The sequence below is a fragment of the Corvus brachyrhynchos genome, unplaced genomic scaffold (genome assembly GCF_000691975.1).
Source record: "Corvus brachyrhynchos isolate BGI_N302 unplaced genomic scaffold, ASM69197v1 scaffold58, whole genome shotgun sequence".
Taxonomy (NCBI): Eukaryota; Metazoa; Chordata; class Aves; order Passeriformes; family Corvidae; genus Corvus; species Corvus brachyrhynchos.
The window spans coordinates 533480-545027 of record NW_008239539.1 but is presented as its reverse complement, the minus strand read 5'-3'; the positions used below and the strand labels follow the sequence as shown (position 1 = coordinate 545027).

Genomic DNA, 11548 nt, shown 5'->3' with positions numbered 1-11548 from the left:
CTGGGCACGGGCAGGGGGGCTTGGGCTGGGGGACCTGGGCCTGGGAGGGAGCTGGGAGTGGAGGACTGAGCCAGGGGATCTCAACGTTGGGGGGGAGCTTGGTCCTGGAGTGATCTTGGCCCCGGGGGCTGGGGCTGGGGCTGAGTCAAGGGGTCTCAGCCTGGAGAGGTCTGGACCTGGGGGGATATCAGCCCCGGGGGCTGGTCCTTGGGCGGACTCAGGGGGTCTTGAGTTGTGAGACATCTGCCCCTGGGGGGGGTCTTGGTCCTGGGGGTTCTGGCCCTGAGGCTGAGCCTTGGGGGGAGTATTGGTCCTGAGGGTTGTCCAGCCCTGGTGGTCTTGGAATGAAAGGGGTCTGGTCTTTGTGGGGTCTTGGCCCAGAAGTGGTGTTAAGCCCTGGGACTCTACCTTGAGGGGGTCTTGGCCTGGGTGAGACAGACTCTGGGGGAACCTTGCCTCAGGAGGGTATTGGTCCTGGGTTTGGCCCCTGGGGGGGTTCCTGACCCAAAGAGGGATTGACCGTGGAGGGTCTTGGCTGAGTAAGCCTGGCGCTGGGTCCAACCTGGGGAGCCTGTTGGGGGGATCTAGGCCCAGCCCTGATCCCACTATGGAGAGCACCCCTGCTCTGGGGGGTGCTTGGCTCCAGGGGAGGGGGCTGACAGGGCCCCCCAGCCCCCTAAGGATCACTGCACACTGCAGGGGCTCTCCTGGGAAACACAGCAGCTGCCTTTGGAGGCCAGGAGCACCAGGACCTCAGCCAAGGCCGCTGGGACAGGGCTGTGGGAGCTGTGGGAGTGGGTGGGGTGAGGGGCTGCCACCCCCCAGCACTGCATGGCCCTCCCAGGGATGGGGCCTGAGCCAGGTGACCTCCTGGGGAGGTCTGGGGATGGGCGCCATGGCAGGGATTCGTCATTTTTTGTGACTTCCAGCTTGGCTTCACACCCAAAGATCACACTGGGATGGCTGCTGCCAGGTCCAGCACACTCACAGCTTGTTGATGTGGGGTGCTTGATGGGAATGATTCATGTTGGTGCAATAAACAGTTTTTAAGAGAATTTGTGTCTGGTGATGAGTGAGAGCTGCCCATGCCATGTATTGGGGAGCTGCTGATCCCCACAAGAGGTCTCTGGGGTTCGTTTCACCTTGCAGAGCTCTTGTTGGCATTTTAATCCCTTCTCGGCCTTACCTGTGGTGGGAGGCACTGGCAGAGGTTGAAAGGGTTCTTTTTTCACTGAGCAGACCTTTGTTTCCGTGAAAAATGCCATATGGAGCCTCTGGCCTCACATGATCCTTGGCTGGGAAACCACTTGGCAAGGTGAGAGTGTCCCTTTCCATAAATGCAGGTGCAGATCCTTCCCCTTCCAGAGTCCTTGGACAACACCAAAGGTAGGTCCTGCTCCCCTCTCTTCCCGCACCCCCCAGGAGCTCCCCTTGACAGTGTCACCTCTTCAGCTCAATTTCATTTTACCACAATGCTCTGCTGGGCCAAGCCTGGGTGCAGCTCAGGGATGAATATGGCCCTTGTAGGTGCCTCTGCCTGGGAGGTTCAGAGGCTGCTGTACTCTTGGGGAGTGGGAGGATTTTTGGGGCTTTGGGCAATTTTTGGCATGACCAAGTCATGGCATTACCGAATCACTGCGTTATCAACTGAAGGGACTGTGGTGTTAGAGGGAAGAGTTTGCAGCATGAGTGCAAGTGGGAAAAGTGAGGATTTAACGAGAACAGCTGCCCCAGAAGAAAAAGTGAGTCTGGGACCAGCAAATCCTTCCTCAGGCGGAGATTTGGTGTGCCAAAAGCTGGAGTGTTTGCCTGTCCTCTCAGCCTGTTTATCAGGCTCTGGGTGAGACCAGGCATTCAGGCACCCAGGCTTGGGCAGGGCTCAGGGCTCAGATCCCTACGACCCCAGGGAGCTGAGTGCCACGGGAAATGCTTCCCAAATGCCTTCCCCCGTGGGTGGGAGATGCAGCACTACCTTTGCAGACGGTCCTGAGGGAGCCGGCCTGGGTGAGGATGGGGCAGGGACACTGCTGGGTGGTTGGGGGGTAGGGGTGGGGCAGGTTACCCCAGGTGAGAATGCTCCAGGCAGGGAGGAAGGTGGGGAGGGGTGTCAGGGAGGATCTATCCCTTGCTCTCTCCCAGCATAGCTGCTGTAGAGTCTTTGAGGTCTCTGGCACTGATCGAGGGAAATGTGGGAGAGGCACAAGCCAAGGGATCTTGGTGTCCCTGGCCACTGCCACCTATCCCAGGCTAGAAGAGGTGTCCAGGCTGAGCTCTTCCTCATTGGGAATGAGTGACTGCTCTGTGTCACCATGAAATGGCATTTACTTGTTTGCCAGTGAATTTTCCGCTCCAGCCTTGTGAGTGATCTGGCCTCCTTTCAGGAGGAACAGGTAGGATGAGGTCCCATGCAACAGAGGTTCATAATTCCTATATCCTGGTGGTTCACTGGAAAACAGACGCCTCCCAGTGAAACCAGTACGGCCAGTGGGAATACCCTGGTCATCCCTGTTGTCTGTCCCAAATCCATCTCCCAGCCAAGGAGAGCTGAGCCCCTCCTGCACCTCTGCTCAGGATGACAGCCTCAAGGCTGGTGTTGTCGCTGCTGGTCGCAGCTCTCCTGCTGCATGTGGCCACCACGCTGAAGGTCGGCGCCTTCAACATCAAAGCATTTGGGGACACCAAGATGTCCAACCAGACCGTCGCAAACATCATCGTCTCTGTGAGTGCATGGGAGAGGAGCAGGCCTGGGCACACTCTGCTCTTTGGGATGCAGCCAGCTTGGGCAGTGGGACACCAGCTTTCTCCATCCATCCAACCTTGCATCCGTCCACCCAAGTGTTCATCCATACACCCATGCACCACCAATCCACCTGTCCACATCTCCCCATCCAACACCTATGCCTCCATCCCTCCACCAAGCCAATCATCTGCCCATCCACTCATTCATCCATCCACCTGTCCATCCAACTATGCCTCCATTCATATACATCTCCATCCATCCATCCATCCATCCATCCATCCATCCATCCATCCATCCATCCATAGGTCCAAGACTTCATGTACACACCCACCTGCTCTTCCCCCGTCACCATCTCCCGCCTCAGGCCATCTCCACTCTTGCTGGTTCCCAATCAAGGCTGGGTGATGTTTGATGCTGCCCAGGTTCCTCCCTTGGAGCAGCTCCTGGGTGGGTGGGCGGTGGACAGACAGGGTCCTTCCAAGCCAGAGAACACTAACACAGGAGTCCCCTCCCTGGCCCTGAGGTCCCTGCTGCCCTCCCATTGCCAGCCTGGGAGCCTTGGCAGCCCAGAACAGGCACCCACGAGTGCCCCCAAGAGCACCTCCCAGCCAGGGGAGAGCAGCTCTGAGCTTGTTCCCCCAGATCCTGTTGGAGTACGACATCATTCTGGTGCAGGAGGTCAGGGATGCCGACCTGAGTGCCGTGAATAACCTCATGGACCAGCTCAACAGGTGACCCCATGGCCCAGTGTGGGGGTGACTGCAAAGGGGATTCTGGGATGGATCCCAGCAATGCCAGGGCACCTCTGGCTCAGTTGGAGAGCCTGATGGGTGCTGGGAAGCACCAGGATCCTCCTCTCACCCTCTCCACAACTTGCTCCCAGGGCTGGGCAGCACCCATACAGCTTTTTGGTCAGCATCCCCCTGGGTCGGACCAGCTACAAGGAGCAGTACCTCTTCATCTACAGGTAAGGGATGCTGCTGGGCATCACCTGCTGCCCTCCCCAGCAGCCCCCAAAGGGCATGGGTACCTCTGGGGGCCCTGGCTGTGGCAGGAGCAGTGCTGGGGGCTGCCCTGCTCTCCCTCCTCAGGTCAGACATGGTCTCCGTGCTGGAAAGCTACTACTACGATGATGGCTGTGAACCCTGTGGGACCGATACCTTCAGCAGGGAGCCCTTCATTGTGAAGTTCTCCTCACCCACCACACGTGAGCAGAGCTGGCATTGGGGGATGCCCAGACCTGGCACAGGGTCCCCTCCACGCAGGGCTGAGCCCAGAGCTGTGCTTGCCAAGCACAGGGGGGCTGCAACCCTCCACCAGGGTCCCACCCATGGATGCCCAGGGGTCCTATGTCCTCGCCCAGCACGGCCAGCAATGCCTGCTGTTTCCTACCCTGTGCCATCTCCTACCAATCACCTCCCACCACCTGTCATCTCCCACCATGTGTTTTCTCCAGTTGTACACCATCTCACATCTCCAGCTGCTTCCCATCGTGTCCTACATCCCCTTATCAGCTATCTCCCATCTTGTGCCTTATCCCACCATCTGCTTCCTCTGGCTGGGTGCCATCTCCCATCACCTGCCGTCCCCCATCCCTCCCATCTCCCATCACGTTCCATTGCCATCCCATCTCCCTTTGTTCCATTGCCTACCCCATGCCATCACCTCCACCTCCTGAGAACCTCCTCAGGGCACACACACTATCCCATCTCCTTCCCAAAACCACATTGGCTTGGAAATGCTGATGGGAAACAAGCAGCAAACCCCAAACCATGCACAAAGGCATGCAGCTCCCCACTGGAATTTCCAGTCTGGGAGACAGGCAGAGCACCAAACCCAACACACCCTTTCCCTTCAACTGCTTTTCCTGGCCAGTAGCTGGGGCTTGGCCTGGGGTGGTTTCCTGGGGCTCCCAATCCCTGCTCAGGGGCTGCACTCAAGCCAGGGGCTAATGGTCAGCTGTCCGGCAGAGGTACAGGAGTTTGTGTTGGTGCCTCTGCACTCCGAGCCCAGCCACGCAGCACAGGAGATCGATGCACTCTACGATGTCTACACCGATGTCATCAACAAGTGGGGGACTAATGTAAGCAGCACTGGGGAACTTGGCTCCTCCCCAGGGAAGCCAGGTGGGCAGGTGGGATGAACATGTCCCATGGGAGGCCTCTTGCATCCATCAGAGCAGGTGCCACCCCAGAAGTCTCCAGGCTGCTGGATGGCTCTCCTGCCATTACTGGGGTTTGTCCCTGTAGACCGGGGCACCTCAGGGGGGTTTGTAGCCACCCCCTAAGATTTTAGGGAGCCCTTGCTTCCCTGTAAGGTCCGTGGGCAGGGACTCAGTGCTGTGCCCTGCAGGACATCCTCTTCCTGGGTGATTTCAATGCTGACTGTTCCTACGTGACCAGCTCCCAGTGGCCGTCCATCCGCCTGCGCTCCCTCCCTGCCTGTGAGTGGCTCATCCCTGACAGCGCCGACACCACCGTGGCCGACACCACTGACTGCGCCTACGACCGGTGGGTGCCGTGGCAGGGGCTGGTGTGGGGGAGCTGGCATGGGGAGGACTGACGGGCACTAACAGCCCTGTGATGCCTCGGCAGCATCGTCGCCTGCGGCACCGCCCTGCGCCAAGACATTGAACCTGGCTCCGCCACCGTCAACAACTTTGAGAAGAAATTCCACCTCCAGAACAAGGATGTGAGTGAGGGGCTGGATGGGGCACATGAGTCCACCAGCGTTGGGATCTGCCCCACCATAGCTCCTGGGAGCATGGGAGAGCTCCCTGTTCCCAAGGGTGCACCTAAGGGTGCCCTGACCCCAGCTGTTGTACCAAATCAGGTTGAACATTTTGGGGTATGGTCTAAATTTTGGGGGTTGGAGTGGAGCCTTGTGGTCCCAGCCAGCCATGACAGTGCTGACAGTGGGTCCAGATGAGCTCAGGGTTTATGAGTTGACTCTGGTCAGGGTGACTCTGCTCTCCCTCACATGCAGGCTTTGGCTGTAAGCGACCATTTCCCAGTGGAGGTGATCCTGAAAGCCCACTGAGCCTGTCCCCACACCAGTGGCTACCACGACACCCCAGCATGCACTTGCATCCCTCGTGGGAGCCTACGCGCCACCAGTGCCAGCCAAGCTGCCCACTGTCTCTGCAAGGAGCCACTCCTTGGGCTCTTGTGGAAGTGTTATGCTTTCTGCTTCCATTAAAAATGAGCCTTTTCCTGCCTCTGCAGCTCTGGAAGGGAGGTCCCTTCAGTCTCCCCAGCAGCCCCTGCTGCCCAAGCCCCCCAACCCTCTACCAGGGAGACAGGGAGGTCCCCAGGGCCAGGGGAACCTCCTGCCATCAAGAGACCCAGACCCATGGGGTGGTGAGCACTGCTTCCCTCTCAGCTGATGGTGGCAAAAGCCAGGACTCTGGGAAGGGGCTGGGGGGCTCCAGGCTTTCCAGGGTGCAGGATGCTCTTCCGCCAGCTCACGGGGCCACATCCTGACAGAGCCTGCCTGGCTGCAGGGCTGCTGACAGGGTGCTGACAGCAAGGGTGCAGGGAGGACGTGAGTCAGTTCCCAGGGGGTTTGGTGCTTCCCAGGGGGGTTTTGGTGCCGACATGAAAACCGAGGGACACAGGACTCATCCCGAGACTGGGTGTGAGGATACAAAACTTGGCGGCACGCGTGAGAGCCCAGCAAGTCCTGGCACGAGCAGCCGTCAGAGCCACCTGCTCCGTCGTCATCCTGGGGTGATGCCATGGATTGGCACGGGGAATGCCAGCCAGGGGCTGCTTTGGGTCACCAGTGGGGCTGTAGTGGGTGACACTGGGGCTGCTGCAGGGATTTGCAGCCATCCCCTCTTGCTGTGGCTGGTGGTGCTCCCCTGCCTGACCCAGGCACTGGCCATTTCCGTCTCTCTCGTCTAATTACACCATCTGAATCACCTAATTAAGGCCAGCGCCCTTCACCTCCTGCCTGGCCACTGTGTCCACTCTGTGCTCCAGGGGCCACCCCAGATGGCAGCCCCCCAAGTGCCACTTGCCCACCTGGTCCCACAGGGATGCCCCAGCACTTTCAAGTCTCCCTGTATGTCCTTTGCTGTGTCAGCACAGCGGTGGCTGGGATGGCCCCACCCCATCACCCTGTGGGATTTTTGGTTTCCCAATGTGGGAAGGAGCTCAAAGTTATGCCAAAACCCCCACAGGGGTGTCCGACTCATCCTGCTTTGCCGGTAACTCCGCTGGGAATAAAGCCGCCCATCCTGCTGCCGGGAGGGCAGAGGTGCTGCGCATTCAGCAAGGTAAGGACGGATCCGGGCTCAGCACCTTCAACTGACAACCAGGTGGGACTGGGATGAGCCAGGATGAGCCGGGATGAGGAGTTGCTCCTTACCCCAGCAGTGGGGGCTGTAGGGAAGCTTAAGGATGTGGAAGAGCCTGGGGTGCCTGGAATGCTGACAGTGGTGGATGGATGGGGCTGGTGGGCAGTGAAGACATCCTGGTGGGGAGTGGAGCTGGGTGATCTCTGGAGGTGGATGAGGCAGATTCACAGCAGTGGGACAGGATTTATCTTCCTCTGGGACTGGTGAGCTGGCAGACTGCTCACACCAGCTTTGCAGTCTGCTCTGGGCAGTGCCCACCATGACACACTGTCACACACCAGGACTTTGGAAGGATCTACATGTTTTTTCCTCTATCCCAAATCCAAAGTAGTGTTACGAGTTCAGCTCCCATCACTACATCCCTGTGACCCAGCACCCACCCTGGAAGAATGGGGACTGTGACACTGGAATTGTCCCTGCTGGCTGTGGCTCTCCTGTGCCCAGCCACTGCCATGCTGCGTGTCGGAGCCTTCAACATCCAGGCCTTCGGGGACACCAAGATGTCCAACAAGGAAGTGGCAGAGATCATCATTAACGTGAGTGCAGCCAGTGCAACGTGGGGATGGGCTGTGTGCTGGGACAGACCCCAACACAGCTCCCGGGCCAGGGACACATGGGGACATGGCTGAGGACGGGATGGCATCACAGTGCTGGGGATGGCCTGGGTGGATGAAGGCACAACCCACAGTCCCTCTGAGCCCTCTTGGGGACATCTGCCTTGGCACCAAGGGACATGTAAAATCCCTGTGGTGCTGAAGCCAGAACCATGTCAGGGCACCTGACTGGGAGAGGGGTGTGAGACTGGTCCTGAGCTGTCCCTCTCGGCCTCGCAGGTCCTGCGCCGCTACGACGTGGTGCTGGTGCAGGAGGTGCGTGACTCCGACCTCAGCGCTGTCACCGAGCTCATGGAGCAGCTCAACAGGTACAAGAGGGGCTGGGGCTGGGATGGCAGTCCCAGCAGGGAAAGCCAAGCTGCCTGACCAGTAAAAGGCAAAAAAAAAAAAAGTTGTCCATCATCAACAGAAAGTTTATTTTTGGAAAGAAGAATAGGAGAAATGTGCTGGGGCAATGAGGAGGCACTGAAAGCAACACTGGGAATAACCTGGTGAAGAGAATGGGGATACAAGTGATACAAATCCCTTCTGAAATCTGCAAGCTCACCAGAGCACGCAGGATGGAAAGGAACTACAGCTCTGGCAAAATTCAACAGGACAGGGCAGAAGCAAGAGAGGGGGATGAAGGGACAGGCAGACCTTGCACCCCAAGACCCTGTGAGTGGCAGGGGGGCCCTGGAATGGACCCAGCAGTGGATGAAGCTTTGAGGTGGGTGACTCTGGCCCCCTAGGAGGAAAAGGGGCTGCCGGGGTGGGCTAAAATTGGCCACAGCAGGGTGGCAGCCTCTCCACTGGCTGGGGGCTGACCCTGTTTTGGGAAAGGGCACGGCTCGGGACCATGCGGAAGCTGCTGCTGCCGTGTTGAAAGGCAGCGAGTGCTCCTGAGCAGGTACGCCCAGCCCATATCCTCACCTCTTCCGTGTCCCCTCCAGCATGGCCACAAAGCAGCCAGGGCAGGGAGGGTGACGCTGGGCGCTGCAGGGCCCCAGGCTGCTTACTGACCTAATTTAGCTCTGCTGCAAATGAAGGTGAGGAATGTCCCTGCAGAGAAAGGGGTGGCTGGAGCCACCCCATGTCATGGTGTGCCCAAAGATCCACCTCGGGGAGAGGCTGGGGGAGCTTCAGAGCTGCTATACCTCATGTAACCCCATGGCCAGGGCACAGTGACCCATCCATGGGGACTGTAGAGCAGACCAGCTGGTGCAAACCCTGGGGCCACCAGCTCCTGAACATGCCAAGGCCAATCCAGGATGGTCCCATCCACATCACTGTTCTGCCTTTGTGTCTCTGCAGTGCATCCACATCCCCATACGACTACGAGATCAGTGGCCCCCTGGGACGGGAGAACTACAAAGAGATGTACCTGTTTATCTACAGGTAATGGGGCTGGCAGTGCTGCTGCCTGTGCCATGGCACTGCAGGGCCACCAGCACCATGGAAGGGACACAGGGGCTGTGCCAAGTCCCAGGGTCACCACCCTTTTGCTCCCACAGGATAGACGTTGTGTCTGTGGTGGACACCTACCAATATGAGGACCCCCAGGATGTCTTCAGCCGGGAGCCATTCATCCTGAGGGTCTCAGCACCCAGCACCAGTAAGTGGGGGAACAAGCGGCAATGGGTTCTGGCATGGGGTGGCTGTGGGGCTGACATCCCTCTCCCCTGGCAGAGGTGAAGGAGTTTGTGCTGGTGCCCCTGCACTCAGCCCCACATGATGCTGTCGCCGAGATTGATGCACTCTACGATGTCTACCTGGCCATCATCAACAAGTGGGGGACTGATGTGAGTGTCACCAGCACTGGGGGGGCACCAAGGTTGGGCACTGAGCCCCAGGGACTGTTTGATCCACACTGGGACCCTGCTCCAAGGCAAGCGCAGCTGGTGCAGGAATGGTGGGATGGTGTTGGGGAAGATGAAACAGGAAAGCCTTGGAAATATGATTGCCTGACAAAAGATTTTGGGAATATGAAAACTACAGGCAACATCGAAATGAAAGCCACTTTTGAAATACCAGGTCTTAGTTACTGAACAACTGGAAAACAATGGTATGGCCAACTGAAGGTAATCCCCTCTTGATTGAACAATACCCTCTGCTTGCAGGCAGGTCCAAGGGTCAGAGCAGACCCTACTAGCTCAGCAGAAGGGGTCCAAAGAGTAGTTTTTAGAAGTTAAGATGTAACACTCTATGGTAATATAAGAACTCTTATAGGCTGTATGTAAATGCTATAGGATTTGTATCTTGTATTAGATTGGTTAGTGACAATTAGAATATTCAGTACAGAAGATGATTTATTGTATTGTAACCAGGACTTCAGACACTTCTACTTCAGACTTTCTCATACTTCTCTCTTCCACTTCTACTCTTGCTCTTACACTCTCTCTCTCACCCGTTCACTCTCTTGCTCTATCTCTTGCTTGCTCGCGTGGGCCTGCTCAGATCTGAGTCTGGCAGCTCTGAGCAGTGCCCCAATACCCACGCCCTTTACAATAAACCGGCTGTGTCCCGAGACCTGCCTATAGAGATCTCTCGTCTCCATCCGTTACCGTCTACGTCCGGCCGTCCCGACTGGACCCCAGAACCCCCGAAACCTACAGGATGGGAACCCTGTTCCTGCCCTGTGATGGTGGGAGCCCTGCCACCCCCATGGGAGGGCTGGTGGCAGGAACAGCCCATCACCCACACCATGAGCCTCCCCATCTCCCCTGCAGAACATGATGTTCCTGGGGGACTTCAACGCCGACTGCTCCTACGTCCAGCCGAGTGACTGGTCATCCATCCGCCTGCGCACCAGCGACATCTTCAAGTGGCTGCTCCCTGACAGCGCTGACACCACCGTGGGCAAGTCAGACTGTGCCTATGACAGGTAAGTGCTGCCACCAGGGCACCACTGTCCCCTTCCCTGGCACCCCAGGACCCCCTGCCCATCCTGCACCACCAGCAGGGGCAGGAATGGGACCCACCATCCATCCACATCTCTCCGGCAGGATCGTGGTGTGTGGCAACAAGCTGAAGAGAAGCATCGTGTCCAATTCAGCTGGTATCTACAATTTCCAACGTGCTTTCCAGTTGGACCAGGAGGAGGTGAGCCAGGATCACACCTCTGGGGCTCTAGCAGGCACCAAAGCTGAGCTGGCCCAGGCTGCAGGGCTGCTCTTGTCTGTTCAAAGGGCTCAGGGTGACAAGGGACCCAAGGCTGGAAAAAGGATGGGGAAGTTGAGGTCACTTCCCATAGGGAAGAGAAGAGATGCACAAGGTTTTTTGTGGTCTTCCATGGGCAGAACTCAGGGTATGGGGTAACCCAAGCCAACCTTCAACCACCCATCACTGGCACAGAGCCTCCAAATGAGACATGGGGGTTTAGAGGGCAGGTGGCCCCCTGCCAGTGCCCACCCCAAGCCACGCCTGGTCACCTCTCCATGAGAGGTGACAAAACTGGAGCGTTGCGTGTCAAGTGTCTTGGGGCTGGGGAGAGCCTCCAGCAGGCAGAAGGTTCTGGCAGGGCAACTGACTGCCCTGCTGGCCCCAGCAGCACGGCGAGGGGTGAGTGGCTCACCGAACATCTCCCACCTCTTGCCCTCCTCCAGGCCCTGGCAGTCAGTGACCACTACCCGGTCGAGGTGAAGCTGATGGTCTGAGCTCCTCCTGCAGCCACAGACAAGGATCCAGCTCCAGCTCCCACCACCAATCCCCATGAAGGTGCTCCACTCAGCCCAATCCACAAGTCCTGTGCATGGGCTGCCCCAGATCCCAGTCTGGAGAAGGATGGCAGCTGGCTGCGTCCCGACCCCCCAGCCCACCACGAACGAAAGCCTCAGGACAGGCCACCAGCCCAGT

At 58.1% G+C, this 11548-nt stretch overlaps 2 protein-coding genes across 2 annotated transcripts; both read left to right on the top strand.

Annotated features, from left to right (window-relative positions):
- Positions 1-2554: 2554 nt before the first annotated feature.
- LOC103620450 (deoxyribonuclease-1) lies at positions 2555-5963 on the top strand. The gene is made up of 8 exons (XM_008639064.2): positions 2555-2719; positions 3383-3471; positions 3624-3707; positions 3832-3947; positions 4711-4823; positions 5093-5250; positions 5335-5431; positions 5726-5963. Exons 1-8 carry the CDS (start codon positions 2573-2575, stop codon positions 5777-5779), a joined length of 858 nt encoding a protein of 285 aa, XP_008637286.1. The 5' UTR covers positions 2555-2572; the 3' UTR covers positions 5780-5963.
- Positions 5964-7047: 1084 nt separating this feature from the next.
- On the top strand, positions 7048-11534 carry LOC103620485 (deoxyribonuclease 1 like 2). The gene is made up of 8 exons (XM_008639100.2): positions 7048-7636; positions 7934-8022; positions 9008-9091; positions 9208-9308; positions 9383-9495; positions 10423-10577; positions 10699-10795; positions 11299-11534. Exons 1-8 carry the CDS (start codon positions 7490-7492, stop codon positions 11347-11349), a joined length of 837 nt encoding a protein of 278 aa, XP_008637322.1. The 5' UTR covers positions 7048-7489; the 3' UTR covers positions 11350-11534.
- The last annotated feature ends 14 nt before the right edge of the window (positions 11535-11548 follow it).